At 46.0% G+C, this 20158-nt stretch overlaps 1 protein-coding gene and 1 long non-coding RNA gene across 7 annotated transcripts; one reads left to right on the top strand and one right to left on the bottom strand.

Moving 5' to 3' along the window:
• Positions 1 to 1723: 1723 nt before the first annotated feature.
• CHAMP1 (chromosome alignment maintaining phosphoprotein 1) lies at positions 1724 to 12065 on the bottom strand. Of its 6 annotated transcripts, none has more exons than XM_080575271.1 (4): positions 11991 to 12050; positions 8330 to 8518; positions 7839 to 7913; positions 1724 to 5428 (listed from the first exon to the last, which is right to left on the bottom strand). In XM_080575271.1, exon 4 carries the CDS (start codon positions 5363 to 5365, stop codon positions 2501 to 2503), a length of 2865 nt encoding a protein of 954 aa, XP_080431397.1. In that variant the 5' UTR covers positions 5366 to 5428; positions 7839 to 7913; positions 8330 to 8518; positions 11991 to 12050; the 3' UTR covers positions 1724 to 2500. The 6 variants fall into 6 exon arrangements, with proteins under 6 accessions (XP_080431397.1, XP_080431396.1, XP_080431401.1 ...); XM_080575270.1 differs by lacking the exon at positions 11991 to 12050 and adding an exon at positions 10896 to 11867; XM_080575275.1 differs by lacking the exon at positions 11991 to 12050 and having other exon boundaries at positions 1724 to 3145; positions 3932 to 5428; positions 8330 to 11865.
• A 3480-nt stretch (positions 12066 to 15545) lies between these two features.
• Positions 15546 to 18592, top strand: LOC308176782. Its single transcript, XR_013938596.1, has 3 exons — positions 15546 to 16032; positions 17727 to 17882; positions 18476 to 18592. It is a non-coding gene; the product is annotated as an uncharacterized lncRNA (long non-coding RNA).
• Positions 18593 to 20158: the final 1566 nt, after the last annotated feature.

Consider the following 20158-nt stretch of genomic DNA (forward strand, 5'->3'; position numbering starts at 1 on the left):
TCAGGCACAGCACTGTTAGCCCAGTCAAGGGAAGGGATGGTCCTGGTCTGCTCTGTGCTGGTGTGGCCTCACGTCATGTGCTGTGTGCAGTTTGGGGTACCACAGTCTAAAAAGGGCATAAAGCTATTAGAGAGTGTCCAAAGGAGGGCTATGAAGATAGTGAAGAGTCTAGATGAGAAGAGGTATGAGGAGCAGCTGAGGGCCCTTGGTTTGCTCAGCCCCGAGCAGAGCAGGCCGAGGGGAGGCCTCATGGCGGCCTGCAGCTCCCTCACGAGGGGAGCGGAGGGGCAGGCGCTGAGCTCTGCTCTCTGGGGACAGCGACAGGACCCGAGGGAACGGCATGGAGCTGGGACAGGGGAGGGTCAGGGTGGGTGTGAGGGAAAGGTTCTGCACCCAGAGGGTGGTCGGGCACTGGGACAGGCTCCCCAGGGCAGTGGTCACAGCACCGAGCTGCTGGAGTTCAAGTGTTCGGACAATGCTCTCAGACACAGGGTCTGATTTTTCGGTGGTCCTGTGTGGAGCCAGGAGTTGGATTCGATGATCCTTGTGGGTCCCTTCCAGCTTGGGATATCCTATGATTCTATGAGCTTAAATTATACTGGTGGGCTAATGAGAGTTAATTCTATGCTTTGTACTCTAACATATGAAACAAAATTAGCAACAATTTCAACTTTATTTCAGAGAGTATCCAACGTCTCATGTATAGCAATGGGCATAATTGAAACAAACTATTTCATTGGTAATTCTTGGAAGTGCTTCACTTGTATTTCATTCTTAACTCAAAAAAAAAAAAAGTATCAGTGTTTATACTGAATATTCACCCATCTCCTCAGCATCTACAACAGGTCATCTGAGGGAGAAACAGTACGTCCCCAGCCTGATGTTTTTATTGGTGTCCTATAGCCCGTTAGAGTAATTAGGTAAGTCAGTTCAGATTCCAACAGATCTTACTACACATCTTAAGGACCTCAAACTTAGTATCGTGTAAAGGAATGGTGAAACAAAATTTTCTACTGGAGAAACTGTAGAGTGGCTATCATATATAGATTCAAAGAGATTCAGCACCCTGTAAATCAAGGTAGAAAAAAATCAATGCAGTCAGCTGGTTCAAAAAAAAATGGAAAAAAAAAAAAAGTGGAAGGAAAAGCATTGAGCCTTGATGATGGATTCCCTGAGATCAGAGTACGTGATCATGGTAGAGAAACAAGCAGCTGTCAGCAGCGATGCATCAAACTGTAAAGGTCACACACCACTTTCAAGTCAAACAAGACCTTCCTTGATTTTTTTTTAACTAACAACAAAAAAACAACCTACCACCATCGCGTTGTCAGCCAATATTTACAACTGCTCAAGTCTAGGCAAAACTTAGCCTGAGGAAAATGAAACTTTCCTTGAACTACCTCCACTTATAATCCATGCTCCATGCAATTATACTTATTTTTTTGAAGAGTTAATATGCAAATAGCACAAAAGCAAGCATGCAAAGTAACAGCGTACACATCCCAGTTTTCCCTCATTTAAATCTAAAACAAAAAAAAAAATCTGAAGCAGACCAGGAATTTAGGCAAACCTTGCTTTCCTAGGCTGAACACTGGAAGGTTGAAGTATTCAGAGCAGAACTCCGGGGTAATTTTGCATCTTCTGTTGCCAAAGGAGCTTAAAATACATTGGACATGAAACATTTTGCTTGTGATCTGGAGTAAAAGAAATGGCCAGTGCCAGGTTCGTGTTTTGTTTTTTTATTATGAAAAGATTAAAGCATTACATTTCACCAGATACAAGAATTTTATTTCTTCTGACGTTACAAACATCTGAATTATCAAGAGAAAATGTTGAGCTATACAGTCTGACGTTAATTCATCAATTTAATGTATATTAGTACATGCTTAAAACATGGTCAAAATACAGAATCACAATCAGTACCATGATGCTTTTAAATCTGAGAAAAGACAAAGAATTGAGTGCAAGAAATTTCCCACAAATGACTATACACTCAATTACAACCTCAGAGCAGAATCATTCCAGAACAGTTGGTAGTTACTCATGCCTGGCTCATTCACATTTAATTTGGTAAGAACTTTCATTTTAAGAATTTGATAAAAACATTTTAAAAAATAAGACATTTAACAAATGTGAAAAAACATGTTCATTCTTCATGGGAATATAAGGGTTGCTTGCCACTCCAGTCCTGAATTGCCTGTATGTTTTACAAATCTTTACAAAACTAATTGTATCCATTTTGGTTTCAAAAACATAGTACATCCAAAAAAATAAAATGACTCTACCGATGGGTAATAAAAAGACATGAACATGTATTTAAAATGACTTTTGTCATTTGTAAATCATTTCAGTAAAACAGCTATAAGACAAGTTAAACATAGTACAATAAACCATGCATCTTCTGACTTGTCAGATCAGCTAAACTACTCGGTTAACATACAGCAACACTTTTCGAACACTTTTGTAAATTCCGCTTTTCTAGCACAGGGGAAAAAACACCTTAAATTTGTTCTTCAAGTGGTTCAAGGCTGTCCAAATGTTTTTTAGGTGCATCATCACTATGACGGCTTTGGCAATGGGTTAAATGTTTCTTAAAGCCTCGGGGAAAATTTGATTCAAAATTACACCGTGGACACTTCAACAAACTTTGACCATGAGCAGCAACGTGGTTTTTAAGAAGAGACTCCAAGAGAAAAGCCTTGCCACATATTTTGCATTTGTATGGGCTTTGAACGTTATGCTTGTTGACTAAGTGATGCAAGACAGCACCTTTTTTCATTGCACGACAGCAACAAATTTTGCAGTAATACTTTCCCTTGCCACGCTTCATGTATTTTGCTATTTCTTCCTCAGAAATGAAAGCCTCTTTCTCCTCGGTAAACTGCAGCACGCACTGCGGCTGAAGGGGAGTAGACACATCCATTTTGCCCTCTTTGCTGTAATCAGACGATTCCATATCATACTGCTCTTGGTCACTGTTGGATTCTTGCTCCTTCATCTCCATCGAGTCCATCTCTGTTTTTCCACACTCGCTGCTGTTTAGTTCCGAATCCGAGTTCTCCTGGTTTTCCTTCCTGGGCTTCTTTTTCGGGCACGAGTATAACATGTCTTCTGGTGATTCTTTGGCTAATATGGATTGTTCGTCCTGTGAAAACAAGTCATCCAGTGGTTTCTGATCATCTAAACTTTGAGAAAGAAAGTCACTCTCACCAGACTCACTAGGTGTCTGGGGCTCAGAGGAAAAACCTGCAACAGACTTATGAGACTCGGAAAACAGCATGTTTTTCTGGATTTCAGAAGGTACAGTAGTTTCAGTGTGTCTCTGGACATCAGAAGACAAAGAAGCAGCAGGTTTCTGCATCTCAGAAAATACAGCTTGCTTTTGAATATCAGGGGATACAGCAGATTTATGGGAGTCAGTAAAAATACCTTGTTTGGGGGTTTCGGAAGAAACACAAAGAGACTGTTTCTGGGCCTCAGAGAAGAGGCCATGTTTGTGAATTTCAGGAGAAGTTGATTTCTGAGACTCTGGAAAAGAAGCATGCTCCTGAATTTCAGGGGAAATGGGAGCAAGTTTCTGGGCTTCAGAAAATAGGGCATGCTTCTGGACCTCAGGAGAAACAAGAGCTGACTTCTGGGCTTCAGAACATGAGGCATGTTTATGGCCTTCAGCAGAAGCAACAGATGTAGACACCTGATTCTGAGGTTCAGAAAAGACAGCACGTTTCTGGACATCGGCAGAAACAGCAGGATTCGATTTACGTGACTCTGGGAACAGAGCTCTTTTCCGATGTTCAGAGAAATGGCCCCGTTTCTGAACCTCAGAGGAAGCAGCAGAGGTGGACTTCTGAGATTCAGAAAAAAACATAGATTTCCGTGACTCAGAGAGTTTCCAAGATTCAGGAGACACCGAAGCAGAAGGCTTACGAACCTCAGGAAAGAAAGAAGGCTTCCAAGAGTCAGACGAAACAGCATGACTAGACTTCCGAAGCTCAGGAGAAACAGAGGGAGAATGCTTCCACGTGTCTGGGGACAGAACAGGTTTCCAGCCTTCAGGGTAAACAGATGAGATGGGTTTCCATGGCTCAGAAGAAACAAGAGTAGACTTCTGGGATTCAGAAAAGGACGTAGACTTCCACGAGTCAGAAACAAGCCTCCTAGGCTCTGGCGACGCAACAGGGCCAGACCTTCGGGACTCGGGGGCAGACCTCCGGGACTCTACGGACATGGAGGGCTTTGAAGCCCAGGGAGAAACAGTAGAAGACTTCTGCATCTCATGAGGCGTAGATCTCCAGTGTTCGGGGGAAGCAGTGGGACCAGGTCTCCATGACTCCGGTGAAACCGCGGGAGCAGGCCTCCGGCTTTCAGGAGAGGAAGCCGAAGCAGGCCTGCGCGTTTGAGCAGGGTGCCGCCGGGGCTCTGGAGACACGGCCGGGGCATACCTTCGTGGTTCGGGGGACACGGCTGGAGGAGGTTTCTTTGGCTCTGGGGACATGCCTGGGGAGTACCTGCGGGGCTCCGGAGACACGGCGGGAGAATGGCGGCGGGGCTCGGGTGACACAGCAGGGGAATGGCGGCGGGGCTCGGGTGACATTGCTGGGGAGTGGCGGCGGGGCTCGGGTGACACCGCTGGGGAGTGGCGGCGGGGCTCGGGTGACACTGCCGGGGCTGGTTTCTGGGGGTCTGGGGAAACAGCAGAGGCTGGCTTCTGCGGGTCTGGGGAAACACCAGTGGCTGGCTTCTGCGGGTCTGGGGACACAGCAGGGGACGGCTTCTCTGAGTCAGGGGACACGGCTGAGGCTAACTTCTCTGGATCTGGAGATGCAGCCTGGGATGACTTTTCTGGATCTGGGGACGGGCCCTGGGCTGACTTCTCCAGGTCTGAGGAAGTACCCTGAGCTGACTTCTGGGACTCCGGAGACCCTGACGATTTCTGAAGCTTGGGGGAAACACCAGGTTCAGACTTGGGGTGTTCGGGAGAAAGGGCAGCTTTGCGGGACTCGGGGGAAAGGGTAGGTTTCTGTGGCTCCGACGTGCCACTCTTTTTGGAGGAATCGGAATCTCCTTCTACCTGTTCTTTCCTCTCCTCATTCCATTTCGCAGGCGCTGCGTGTTGTGCTGTGATGTGGTAATACACATTGCAATACATCTTGCTGGTAAAGAAACACTTGTGGCAGTGAAACAGTTTTGCGCTTTTTTGATAAAATATAAGTTTACCCAAGCCAGCAGCATCCATCTCATCACAGTACTCTGGGTGTATGGTGCCCATGTGAATTTGTATGTTTTCATAGTCCGTTCCTCTGAAGCTGCAGTGATCGCACTCTAAGCGCTCTGTGGTTTTACGCAGTATCTGCAACATGTCCATTTTTCTACAGCCAGTAATAGTGTTCACAGCACTTCCCCTTTTAAAGCGCAAGCTTCAGAGTTCCTGCAATAAAGGGAAAAAATCTGTATAGTTAGCTCTCAATGTCAGTTTCAGCTATTTGTCATTCTTAAATACCTGAACGTGCTTCCCTCCCCCCGTTTTAGAAAGCATTGCTCTTGCAGGAGCGCTAACTGCTCCATAAGGAAATCCAAACACAGGCTTCTCCACCTTTTCCAAGTCATCATACATCAGCGGAAAACAAAGCCTGTGTTTAACAGCAGGCCTTCCCATCGATGTAAAAACTCCGCAAGTAAACCATAAGAGCCCAGGTAATGAAGAGCTAAGTTTAGACTCCGCTTGATAAACGTGACTCGCTTTCTCAGTTGTTCTTTCTTCCCAGACTGGAAGCGTTTTTGTTTACATTATGCGTGTAAACTGAACTCAGAAAGTACTTTGAGACAGTGCCATTGAAAGAAAGCCATTTCAAAACTGCATCTTCACCATAAAATTTCAAAACAACTCAGCTGGTTTTGACAAAGCCAGAAAAAAAGAATTTCAAGGAGAAAACAGTAGCATAAAGCATAGGCTCTTCTTTCCTGTTAAGCACTATTTGCATTTCACTATACACGAAAAATAAAAGTTGCTGCTCATAAAAACTTTATCCATTATGAGAACAATTTTTTTCCACTCCATTTTTCCATCTTGCTGCCCTAACACCACCAAAAAAATACTGTTTCAAAAAAAAAAAAAAGGAAAAAGAAAAAAAAGCAGTGACTTTTCTCCCATTTGTGCAGTTGACAGCCCTCCGTATGCAAAACATGTTTGTTTGGGGATGGGATGGAAAATTCTCAAAATTACTGTTTTTATTAGACCTCAAAAAAAAAAAAAAGGAAAGAAATGCAGCATCTGAAATGCAAATTTTAATGATTTGGCTAGATTCCATTACCTACAACAAAAAGTTACCCAGATTAGCTACAGCAATAAACAGAAAACAAAGACTAACCATGTTGTGTAAGTCATTTTCACCTAAAACATGAGAGTTATCGCTATGCTAAAAAAGCATATTTGGACATTTCTCAGTATTCATGTGAATTGAACTTATTTTTGTTTTTGTTTTTTTTCTCATAGGTTCAAATTAAACAGGTATTACACGCTAACATGCCAACCTAATTTGGGGTTTTTATAAGACATGCTGTTTCAAAACACGAAGTTTGTGTGTCAATTTAACATTATTTTTCCTGCCTAAACACATATATGAGACTAATAACAAATCTAAAAATGTGCATCTAATGCAGGTTTTCGTAAATTATTCCTGAAGTGTTTTTAACCCTGGTTTCTTACGAAATGAGACATACGCAAACACGCTGCCCTTCAGTGGATGCCAACCAAACTGGACAAAGCAATACAGTCTCAGGCTGTACAGCTTTCGTGAGACTCAGTAAAAGAGCAGAAAAGCTAAAGAAATGTCTCCACTGAGGTGGTAAAGGATGAAGACTTCACTTAACAGTTACCGGCTCTGTTCAGCCTGTAATCAGTACACGAATGGTCAGTACGCAAATAGTCGGCAAGCCTGCAGAACAAGCAGCGGCTGGCTTGGGTTATAATTAGGGAAAAAGGGAGGGAATTAAAAATACTGCAGAGGTGAGCTGGTTTGGAGCAGGGACAGAATGAAAGCAGAGCAGCGGTACTGCTAAAGCAGGACACGGACACAGCAAAAAATAGGAAAGGGGAACTGGCTGAGGAGCAGGGGGCACGAATCCACAAGAAATAAAGGTTCACCAGTTCGGTTGCTCAAGGAACGACTTCTTAGCATGCGCTATATAAAAGCAGTTTACACTAAATCACAGGAATAGGCAGCTTTTCAAAGAAATGAGACTGTATTCCAGTCAGGAATCGTGGTGGGTCCATGGGTAGAGCCTGAAGAGGAATCTTGCTTTATGTATATGAGAGAAATGAACAGCACCTGACTGGGTGCCATCTACGCACGATGAGAAGTCACTGCGCTGCTCTAGCGTCTGAACTGGAAGGGCCCTTTGGGTATAAACTGCTGATTTCCAGCACTATCAGCAGCCATACAGAAGACTTTTAGTTGCAAGACCCACCAAAATGTCATTGTTGACCACAAGACACTTCACAACATCTTATGACTAATTTTGTATCACAGTAAAAGACCAAAACAAAACAGGAAGCCAACAGTGCTCAATGGCCTGTTTCTCTGCAACAGCAAACAACTTGTTGGAAAAACCCACCACAAGCCATGTCCTAACACTCCAAAAGTCCTAAAAGTCCTCAGGAATTAGTGTGTGTGTGTTGTTGTTTTTTTGTTGTTTTGTTTTGTTTTTTCAGTTGGGGGATTTGGAGCAATGACGGGAGATTTCAATTCGAAAGCCAAAACCACTGATCATATGAGCTATAGAACAAGAATGCTTTAACCAAATCTCAGCAGAACGTAATTAGGACAATAACAACATACCGCACTAATCACATCTTCAGAACTGGAAGAGAATTTGAAATCGGTGGTAATCCTGAATTCTCTGTTTTCTTTCCTCTAGAGAGCAAAATAAAAAATGTCTCTCCGAACTGTGTTTATCACAACATATAACAAAGTTTACCAGGCAGTCTCTTCCACTCTTTTCATAGAATCACAGAAAGGTTTGGGTTGGAAGGGACCTCAAAGCCCACCCAGTTCCACCCCCCTGCCATGGGCAGGGACACCTCCCACCAGACCAGGCTGCCCAAAGCCCCATCCAGCCTGGCCTTGAGCACCTCCAGGGATGGGGCATCCACAGCTTCTCTGGGCAGCCTGTGCCAGGGCCTTACCAATCTCTGAGGGAATAATTTCTTCCCAATATCTAATCTAAATGTAGATTTTAGTTTAATGTCATTACTCCTTGTCCTGCTGCTACACTCCCTGACAAAGAGTCCCTCCCCAGCCTCCCACCCTACCCTTTTATTTAGCCCTACCTTACTTTACAATGGATGCTTCCATTTTCTTTCCAAGTGTACCAGTGAGAAAAGGTCCCTGGCTCCTTTCCCCAAGCTGCCCAAATTGCTGCTAAACTGTTGTGACCAGGAGGTAATTCTGGCACTGGAGAAGTTTCAGGCACTTCCTCGGTTGCTCCTCCAGATGTTCAAATGTTGACGTTCAAGCCCCTGGCGTACAAAGCAATGTTAAAGTGCTTTCTCCTACACCGCCACCACGCACCACGTTTGGCTTTGTAACTCCAGCACGCTGCAGCTGGCAGTCGCTGTAGAAAGTGCCTCTCCAGCTGACGTCCCTACGTAATACTGAGCACGACATCTTTGGTACTGCAGCGTCTTAGTCCACAACTCTATGGACTAGTCCACCTAGTTTTAGAGATTTTTGCCTTCAGCTCCTGCACCGGCACTTGTTTTGCGCTGGATCGTGCCTCAGAAGCTGCCTCGCCTCGCTGGGCACACGCCTGAGGAAGAGCACGTCACTGTTTCCTAAGCAGTCGCGAGCCAGCCAGAAGCCATACGCTCCGCAACCAGGATCCACGGCCGAGGACCTGCACGAAATGCGATGTAGCACGTGCTCGTCAGCATCTTTGGGGCAACACTGAACAATACGGACCACGCTCCTTCTGCCCAAACATTTTACCGCGGCCATCGAAGGGACCTAGCTCCGCGCTGCTCCAGCTCATACCCACAGGACCGCACAGCGCACTGGACCTCCCTTAAGCGCTATTTCCACACCCCCTCCTACTTCCCTCACTCGGCTGCAGCACCAAGGAAAGGAACACACACACAGAGCCGAACAGAACTAGTTATCTGGTCTAAGGATACACTGGAGCTGAAGCAGAAGCCTGAAGCCCAGCATTTATGCTTGTGCTGTGTCCTCACCCTGCCTTCACTTCCAGACAAGGTGCTGATGACAGAGGGAACCAGCGCGGAGATTCGGGAGCTTGTAACACCAGGTTTTAGCTAAAGGACACCAAGACTTCTTCAGACTTTCCCTGAGCCATGAAGAGTCTCCGCTGCTGCTCCACCGGACATTTCTCCTCATCCCCTTCTTCCACTCATGCCTAGAGCCTACACTCAGAGGTTCCTACCACCAGCCACAAGCTCTCCCCTCTCTCCACAGAGAGGTCAAAGATCCTTACTAATTCCTGTCCCCGCACCGCAGCTCTGGCCCCAACCTCCTCTGCCACAAAAGAACAACAACTCCTCAGCATGGGAAAAGGACTGGTAACGAGGGTCCAAATCTTCCTGAGAAAAGAACAATGATCACTACTTTTCTTGCATGGTTCTCAACATGAGAGACTGAGGCCACGACCTGGTAGAAAGAATCAGTACCCGAGAAGTCAGGGGCAACGAGAGAACCGCGAATTCGGACTGTGTCCATTACAGGGCAACCACGGGGGGCGGCCAAAGAGCAGCAGCAACCTCTGCTGTGCGCACGTTAGACTGAGCGACGGCCCAAGGTAATGCACAGGGCAGACAGACCTCCTTGTTTCTTCCCAGGCAGTGCTTACGGCCACTTGGGTCAGTTCCTGGACTCAGCACCCCACCACCCACGAGGGCCCCGCCATGGAACTAGCTGCGCTTCCCAACACCTCTCGAAAACCTCCCAGCGGTACAAAAGAAATCTGCAGGAGACACCGTGCACCAGCGAGCATCCAGCCAGCGGGTGGCACAACACAATGACTCTGGCAGCTAACAAAATGTCTCCGCCGCTCAACCTCATTCCAGTTCCATAGCTACACCTCCACTAATCGTTTCAGATTATTGTTATTTTAATAAACATTTTACACTCGGTACTGCAACATTTAACATATCCTCGCATCTCTCCTGTACAGAGGATAAGCTGTGATCGTCATGAGGCAGTGCCAGAGGGAAGCAACGAAGGCCTCGAAGCTAAAGATCTACGCTGCCTGCAAGTACAGAAAATTACAGGTTGTTCTTAACGTGACACGCAGAATTTCAGAACGCTGCAACAAGTAGTCTGCCTGCCGCATCATTCTTCGAGATCAGGCCATCCTGGCTCTCACTGACAGAAGGAGCTGTTCCTCTTTTCCTCTTGATAAAGACTCAACCCTAGTGAGCCACAAGCGGAGAATGAGGACGTGCAACACACATCGGCGATGCCAGTGCAGCCAGGAAAGCCCACAGAAGGTCCTATATTTTATATGATTCCCTATGCCCACAGTGGATTCTCCACACCCAGTGTGACTTAAAAATGGTGCTGCCATTCGCACAACCTCAAAACGACGGGCAACACACCAGCAAGAAGTGGAGGTTTCCAGCAACCTCCTACTGATGCGCACAATGCCATTCCAGCGGTTATTAGGTTCATGACACGAAGGGTGAAGTAAGGCCATACTCCTAGGAATGCTCCTCCTGTGAATTCTCCTAGGAAGAATTCTCCTGTGAATTCTCCTAGGAATTCTCCTCCCTAGGAATTCTCCTAGGAATTCTCCTCCCTTTGCAGAGGGACACCTTCGCAATTCTACCCTGACGGGCACCGTCACTGCACAGGGAAGATGGATATTTGTTTTTGTCTGCAAACCTTGGAAGTTTTTCCATGGGCAAACAGTTCAGCCACATCTCCTGTCAGTGAAGACTGTAAATCTTGTTCCCAGCACAAGGCGTCTGGACACAGCTGCATCGTTGTCGCTATGAGCAGGAGCGGATCCAGACTACTGTTGTGCTTAAGCAAAAGGGAAAGTGACACACTGCTGCGGTGCCAAGAAGTAGTCGGCAGCCTGGTGGCAACGTGACGCTTCTCCTGAAGCTGCATCCCTGTGTTGTGGCTGACAGAACACAAGTTTAGCTCCCAAAGGGAGCGGCACATAACCGTCCCTGTGGTGTGGCGGAGCGGGAGGTGAGAGGGTCAGCCCCAATGCCCTGGGAGCAAGAGAGGCAGCGCTATGCTCTTGCTAACCCACGGGGTCCACCTTGTGTGCTCACAACCCACCTGCCGGCCACCAGACAACCCACACGTGCAACGTCCCACCAGCAACCATCGCTGGACCTGGCTGGACATCACTGGACACGAAAGAGAGGTGCACACACCGTGACCTAACCGGGCAGCGCCACCGGGAGAGCGTCAGCCACCAGACCCAGGCAGGAGGCTGCTGCGTGATGCGGTGCCGTGGGTTCGAGTCCGAGACCGCTTCGCAGGGACATCGAGACCTGAGGCACGTGCGGATGGCTTCGGAGGCGTGAAGGAGGCAGCGCTCCCGCTGCCCTGCGGGACCTCAGCCTGCGCTGGGAGAAGAACAAGCCCACGGAGCCACACCGGCGCTAACACGGGCGCCGGGAGCAGCCTCACATACAAAGTAGCAGCCGCAAGCCCCGGGGCGGGCGGCTCGAACCCCTGACGGGGCTGCCGCCAGGCTCACCACAGGGCACGGCCAGCCTCCGGCAGCCGGCCCCGCAGCCCCGCGCCTCCAGCACGGAGCCACCCCGCTGCCCGCCGCCGGACACAGCCCGGCCACGGCCTGCGAGTCCCCGCCGTGCCCCAGCCCCGAGGCCCGCCGGTTCCCCCCCTCACAGCGGCCGGGCCCCGCCGCCCCCCGCTCCCCCCCCCCAACGGCCGCCGGCCATTTTCCCGCCCCCCCCCAACGGCCGTTACCCGCTCCCCCCCCCCCCCCCCGCTCACCGCCGAGGCGCCGCCGGGCCGCCGGGCCGGGGAGGGGCGGGGCTCGCGGGGGCGCCGGGAGGGGGGGAGGAGGAGCCCGCCCGCCGGCCAATGGGAAGGCGCCGACGGAGGGCGAGGCCCCGCCCACTCGCCGCCGCTCCCCGCCCCCTGCTCCCCGGGCCCGGCTGGGTCACGTGGCGCCGCCGCGGAGGGGCGGGGGAGGCGGCTCGCGCGGCGGCCGTTGGGGCGGTTGGCGGCCGTTGGGGGGGCGGCGGGCGGCGGCGGCGCCCTCATGGCGGGGGCTGCCTCAGGCTGGGGTCCTCCCTCACACAGCCTCACGGGCGAACTGGTCTACACAGCGCGAAACGGCTCGGCTTCCTTTATTTATCTCTTTTCCCAGAATTAAATCGCCTACAGCTCCCTTCCTGGCTGATACTCAGTTATAAATCTAAATTATGTCAAATTCGGAATCTGTTCCTAGATTCTAAATGAATTTTTCATCAGTCCCCGTTAGACATTTTCAGCAACACCTGAAAAGACTGTGTTTAATTCACGAAAGTCAGGAACCCTTTGTCAATCCAATGCAGTACACTTTTACAATACAATACAATGCACTTTGACAATACGATACGATACATACAATACAACACACTTTCAAACCGTCGTGTAAATGCCGCTCATCACCAGAGCTGCGCCATGCAGAACTGTGCTGGCTGGATTCGCTGCACTTGTTCAACCTTTCTATTTTTGTTGGCCCCAATGTGGTGCTAGGAAGGGTCCTTCCATATCAAACTTCCATTTATCATGGCATTACTTAAATCGGCGTGGGATGAAGTTCACTATTTGGCCAAGACGAGATGATTTTCCCCTTTACATTATTTGTGTGGTTGTGTTTAGTTCTGCCTGTTCCAAGACCTTTGCGTTATTTATTTTGGCTGACATTTTAATATCAATATTTAGTTCGGGCAGCCACAAATAAAACTCTTGTTGGATGGTCTTACAGTGCTCCAGTGACTCCCAGCAGCATGTTTAGTACATTGCTGCTGAGGATTCAACCCGTGGCCGATGCTGCCGTTGTTAGATTTACGTATTCTTAAAAATTGCACTTCTCCAGCCTACGCAAGTGACCATACCGGAGGTGCAGATACCAGGTTGGGTGAGAGGTCCTGTCCAGAAAATCAAACTTATCTCCCATTCTCAATAGGATTCTTTAAGGCCATATCCATTCTCGTGCCTGTGTTTGTTATTTTTTTTATCTCCTGACTATTGGACGTTTGTTTAGCGCTTCTGAATAAATAGCTGGTCTTTTGCTAAATATTTTTGGCCACCGTGTCTTGGATGCAGATTTCATCAGCAAAGCTCAGCTCTCCAGGATTAAAGGATTCCAGGATTCGGTCCTTCGGAAAGTTTACAAAACCTAGGGCAGGATAGTGCTGCCTTTCATTGATTCATGCAACACTCTTGCATACTACAAAAACATTAACATTTCAAAAGACTCTCCACAGAACAGTAGTTGTTACTGTCACAACCATTTTCCCTTTAATAATTTTTTGTTGACTCCTTTCCCCCATTATTCTAAGGTTTTCTTTCTGTAGAAACCTAAGTGCAACAGTAGCAAACAGTGAATGGTTATAGGAAAGCAATTTAACAGAGTAAGAGTATCATGACACAAAATGCTCCCCTGCCCTCTGTTAATTTGTGGCACAGAGTCAAAAATACTGTCTTTGCAAGAAATTTCAGTGGTGTTTTCCAGTTCTTACAATAAATCCAGTTAAGCTGAGCAGATTTTGCCTTGGCTCTTGTACGTGCAGTTGTAATATTTGGATGATACTAACATCTGTTCATGAGTAACGTATATGGATAATTTAAGCAGCATTCAATATATCAACTATTTCTATAATAATAATATATCAACTATGTTTACTTACATTAAATGACACAAATTTATTTTTGATGTAAAGATTCAACAACAAAAAATATATATAAGATATAAAAACTAATAGAAAATCGTTTTACAAAATCATCAGTAGCAGAAAGCCTGACAGAGAGTATGGTCAATAAATCATTTAGAAGGAAGCAGAGGAAGTAAGGCCTGGGATTTTTTTTATTTTATGTTTATTTTTATATTATTATTAATAATAATTTTATCTGTATTCTTACTAGGAGCTTAAGGAAGCCTCTTTGAAGGACCTCTTTTGAAAGACTGAGATGGCTGAAACATAAACTGATCTTCCACTTAAAATTGAATCTGCAATCAAGAAAATGCCAGGGCGATAGTCTGACACCAATTCTTTAAAATAATTTCTCTGGGGTTTTATAAGTTTTCAGAGCAGTAGATCTGATGTGGACATCTACCAGGAAGATTTGTATTAAAAACAAACAAACAAAAACCAAATGCCACTGTAACAGAATAAAAATACTGACGTGTGTGATGTCAGCAAGGGGGCAATGTGCCTTTTGTAAGAGGAAGATCTGTAGACATCTTTTAGGGATACAGAAAGCGAGCGGACAAGAGGGATTCAGTTTGTCCTCTTAGATTTACGACTGAGAGTCAATGAGTTGTCCCACCAAAGGCTTGTAAAGAAACTAAATCAGTATGAGATAAAGCAGAAAGGCTCACAAAGGTACCAAAAATGCATTAATGAGTAGTAAATGCCCAGTTCTCTGAGATGGAGGGGTATCTGCACTTATTCCTGAGTAATGAGGTGACAACGTCAGTTGGAATTAACATTAATTCAGTGTCTACCTAATAAAATGTAATTCAGGAATAATTCAGTGGGCTTGAGCTCCTCTGCTGGGAAAGGAGTTGACTGCAACACGGAGCAACTGGTGTGGGAGGTCATGGTAGCTACGTCCACTGAAAGAACAAGGGGTTGTGAAACAAAACTGGCAGGAGGCAAGTTTTGTGTAAAGGGTGGCTCTTTATGCACTGTGTTACAACACCACGGGACCTTTTGTCACTGGATATTTCAGTTGCTGAAATTCCTTTGGATACCAGAAGTGATTATGCCAATTCATGCAAGAATTTGACTTGGGAGGGAGCGAGGAAAGGGGAACTTAAGCCTTCGCTTGCCCACGTTATGTTCTCCAGCAAGGAGCAAGTGGGGTAGGAATTGCGGAGTCTTTCTATACCTCTGTATGGTGGAGGCACAGAAGTTTTTCAGCAGGTGGGGATCCCCAGAGAAAATCTGTAGCTTTTTATTTTAGAAAATGGTGTCTGTACCTCTGTGTGTGTACGCATCCATTCACGTGTGCAAGCGTATAATGCAGTGGAGGTCTAAAAGAACAAGGTGACACACGCCTGTCTCCATGGGCCTGGGGCTGGCCAGTGAGAGCAACTGCACAGGTGCACAGATGCAGAAAAAGGCTGAAAAAAATCAAATTTCTGTTCAACTTCTTAAATCCTTTGCTAGGTGGTCCACAAAAGGACCTGATTTCAACCTGCAGGCTGACTTCTGTTTTGAAGATCTTCAGTTTCCTCCTCAGCTCTGTGCCTGCTGGACTGAAACCACCAAACCCAGGTGCTGGCTGGCCACTGCTCCTCGTGTTCAGATGGTGTCTTTTCTGTCGTAGGAAGAGATTGGTGGGCTAATGAATGCCTGGCGGAGCCGAGATCTCCACGGTGCCATGGAAATGAGCACTGTGGAACTCATCGTTTCATATTAATCTCTTAAAAACGTATTTAAATAACCTTTCTAATGGTAAAACTCAGAGAAGTCGTTTGTCACATGGAGCTTCTTACTGTGCCTTCAGTCAAGAAAATGATGTGAAAATACTTTCAGCTATCCCCATGAACATTTGTCTCAGGCTAACTTTCCATAATTACCAAACATAATTTGAATAATTGTGTCGTGTTTTTTTTTTTTTTCCACAGTTTTGACTACATTACAGGAAGCACTCCTTTTGACTGCGTCGCAGAAAGCACACCAGGACTGGAAGGTCTGCAGGGAAGCGGTGCCATGGTCGGGAGCTCAGTCATCCTCCAGCATCAAGGTTTCACACCCAGGCAGTGAATGCCTGTTTTTGGCAGTAAACCACCCAGTCATAAACCACCAGTGCCGAGGTGAGGAGGCAGGATAAGTCGGGATGCAGGCGCGCACTCGAGTATTCGCTGATGCTGATGCCAACAAGTGAAGAAAAAAAAAAAAAAGTTTATTGCGCTGTTACACTTCTGGAAATGAAAGTCTCTGTTGGTGCTAAAACTGCTCAGCACCCTGGGATGCTGTCAAACAGCTCTGAATTTATAGTAATGGCAAAAGATATTTTGAAAAGTGACATAATTTTAATCCTATAATTTAAATTGAACGCTCTTTCCTGCCTGCTGAGCAAGATTCTGACGGTAAATGTTTCTCCAGAGAAAGCACAAATTTACATTTCTTTTACAAGCATGAAGTTCGACGATGCTTCCATTCTTCTGGTGCTTGAAAGTCCTTTGTGGCTTTGTTTGAACAACAGTACCTCATAGAACAATGCACATGCAGAAAAGCCTCAATAGCATCCAGTGAAACAACCATAATCAAGAATTGAAGTAGCGGAGAGTTTGCTGACAGCAGTAATTTGCTTTCTTTTTTGGGTCTTTTGGCACAAGGATATTTTTAAAAGCAACTCAGACATAAGAGTTTAATTCCTGTCCTTAAAAGGAGCTAAATAAATTTGAGGAGGAATCTATCCGCCTTAAAATATCACTCCATGTTTAAAAGTGTTTGATACAGTAGTTGTCAGCATTTGCCACACGAGGATCCCAGGCTTACAGTGCGTGGAAAACCAGAAGTCCCTCCAAAGAGCTTTTGCTTTCACTTTCAACCAGAAACTGCTTATAAACCTCAGCAACACCGAAACCTTAGCCAAAGCCTCTAGTGCTTTCAGAAAAGCTGGCATCTGTCTCCCTGACCAGCTGTAACGTCAGGTGGCATTTAGCAGTGATCTGTCACACCTCGCAGGCCACCTTTATAGAAGCAGCATTTTTTTTTCAGCAGTTGTGGCTAAGTATCTGTAACATGGTGTCTCTCTAGAGGAGGGGAAACCAGCACTGTAGACCATGGAGGGGTTCCTACGTCTTTGTTGGTGTTGTGATGTCTCAGATTCATTTCCTTTCGAATACAGGATGTGAACGTAGGAGTGGCCACTTGTCATCAGATCTTGTTTAGTCTTCCCTCCTTCTTTATCCTGAGCTGCTACCTTCTTCCAGCTTGAAAGCATCTTTCTTGAACTTGGATAAGCAGCTTTTTGGGTGGCCCAGGGGAGGTCTCAGGAGAAAGTGCTGTGAAGCTGCAGGTTTACAGAACCATGTCCTAGTGTGGATTGTGGTGTATTTTTGCTTGTTTGTTTGTTTTTCATGACTGACTTAAAAAACAGCCAGCCATTTCCATCCGAGTCTTCATTTAAGAGTACTTTTGCAGGTAGTTGCATTTTGCACTATCACATTTTGTACAGTTTTTATTTCTCAAAAAAACCGCTAGCTGACTCCTGCCTCATTCATGAAAATATCGTGTACAGTCAACCCAAAGCCAGCTAATAACCTGGCTCCACTGCGGTTCCCATTTCATCTTGAGGTTTTCTCTGCTTTGCCGGTTGTTTCACCTACTTCACAGTTCTTCTGTCAATTTCCAGCTTCTATAGTTCATCTAGTAATTTCCATTTAGCATAGAATCAAATAATTAAATTCCAGATAAATCAGGTAGGACCCCATTTATTACATTTGTTCTTGGCCAAACCATTTCTCTTTACGTTCTTTATTCTTGCTTCTGATTTCTGCAGGTGATCTGGACTACCTGGAAGATTTCCTTGCAACATGAGCAAGAGAAGGTTTTGCCAAAAGAGATGAAGAAACTCCATACAGAATTTTTGCAGTTATAGAGCAAGTATAGCACTAGCAAACACAGAATAAATAATGTGTTAGAGGTCATAGCCCTAGTGAGTAAATCCTAATTTGTATTCTATGGTTACACTTCTTTTTCCTAACTTGTTAAGAATTTTTTTCTCTACATCTGTGGACTTCATTTGGTTTAAGAAATCATGTTAAATCCTCATGAGTATCCCTCCTTTCAGTTAACATTATTGCACATATTTTGCATATACTTTGCAATTCCAGAATATATTTTTGCATAATCAAAAATGTAAAAAGTTTTCATATCCACCTGTGAATTTTCTCTCTTGATGAAAACATTAGCAATTTGAAGGCATGGAGTACATCCATGCAAGACAGCCATTTTATTTCATTCTTTTAGGCCTCTAAATTACTTTCTGTTAGGCCTCCAGATTTCTGGAATTGCCTTTTTGTTCTCATTACATGGCAACAACGGTAATGAATAGAGCAGTAAACCTGTTACCTAACACTGTAGCTATAGAGAAATCGTAAGTGATAGAATGTCTGTCTTAAATACCCATTAAATATGTTTGTGCCCTACATAATGCATTTCAAAGTATGTTTTTCTTAGGTATTTAATCTTTAAATGAAGGACTTAAAAGTTTTCAATACAGAATAATCTTTAATGTTTGTATTGTAGGGTAGCGTTGTAAATTATGGAAACATCTGTGAAACTGCTTCCAGTTTCATAAGGCATTTACCGTGTTCAGTAGAACACTGAAAGGACAATGAAGGTACATTGGAGGCTCTGTGAATGACCATATCTCATCAACATATACGGAAATGGCCCAGTCTATTGTGTCCTGCACCTGGGAAGGAACGACTGGACGTATCAGTACAGGCTGAGGGACGACCTGCTGGAGAGGAGCTCTGAGGAGAAGGACCTGAGGTTCCTGGTGGATGACAGGTTGACCATGAGCCAGCCGTGTGCCCTCGTGGCCAAGAGGGCCAACGGGATCCTGGCGTGCATTAAAAGGAGCGTGGCCAGCAGTTCAAGGGAGGTGATCCTCCCCCTCTACTCTGCCCTGGTCAGGCCTCTCCTGGAGTAGTGTGTGCAGTTCTGGGCTCCCCGCTACAAAAAAGACAGGGAACTCCTGGGAAGAGCCCGGCAGAGGGCCACAAAGATGATACAGGGCATGGAGCATCTTCCCTACGAGGAAAGGCTGAGAGACCTGGGTCTGTTCAGCCTGGAGAAAAGAAGACTGAGAGGGGATCTCATCAATGTGTGTAAATACCTGAGGTGTGGGAGACAGAGGGATTTGGCCAACCTCTTTTCAGTGGTTTGTGGGGACAGGACAAGGGGCAATGGCCACAAAATGGAGCACAGGAAGTTCTGCACCAACACGGGAAAGAAATTCTTCACGGTGAGGGTGACGGAGCACGGGAACAGGCTGCCCAGGGAGGCTGTGGAGTCTCCCTCTCTGGAGATATTCAAGGCCCGTCTGGACGCCTACCTGGGCAGCCTGCTCTAGGGAACCTGCTTTCGCAGGGGGGTTGGACCCAATGACCTCTTGAGGTCCCTTCCAACCCCTACACTTCTGTGATTCTGCGATTGTCTCCTCTGCAGTCCCTCTCCCAACCTCTTTCCTCCTAACACTGATGTATTCACATATTCCTAACCCAGCCTTATTACATTCATGGTCATGTTTACAAATAATCAGGTTATGTGAAGACCATTTTCTATTTGTTCTTCTCTGTCTTGTTCTTTTCTTTGCAGCAAAGCCAATGAGGAATGTCTTTGGCAACGGCACTCTGGAGTACGCAGTTAATTCATGTCAGAGGCTTTATGATTTCCTCATCCAAATGCCCTAGAACGTGGTTGTTCACATATTTCTAGATACTGGTGGTTTTCGACAGCTGTCAAAAACATGCAAAAAACTCCAGCAGGTAATGTCATAAGTACTGCTCAGATTTCAGTGCTCGTACTCCAGTTCGCTGTTAAAAAATGATGTGAGGTGGAATTTCAAATCAGGTACATTTAGTAGAACTGCCCCTTTTGCTGTGGTAAACAGAGAGAGAAAGCGGTACAGAACAGAGGCCTGGATGCAGGTCAGCAGTAACAGACCAGGTGCCTCATGCTGTGGATAATCAGAACCCTCTGTTTCACCAGCTGAATCTTTCTAACATTACTTTTCTCTCCGTCTTCACAAGAGCTGGCGACTGAGATCCTGGTTAAAAAAAAATCCTACAGATTTTATTCAAACATTCATGTTTGGCTTCAGAATATATAAATATTTATGAAGAGGAAACAACAACAACAAAAAAGAGCTTCTCATTTCTGTATCTTTTTTATCTCCTCCCCGCACACACTGGAGGCAGATAC

This window comes from Anser brachyrhynchus, assembly GCF_964034855.1.
Source record: "Anser brachyrhynchus genome assembly, chromosome: 1".
NCBI classification, from domain to species: Eukaryota; Metazoa; Chordata; class Aves; order Anseriformes; family Anatidae; genus Anser; species Anser brachyrhynchus.

Bases quoted from the DNA above. Each gene is read 5' to 3' on its own strand.
- CHAMP1 (XM_080575274.1), bottom strand. From the start codon at position 5,365: ATGGACATGTTGCAGATACTGCGTAAAACCACAGAGCGCTTAGAGTGC.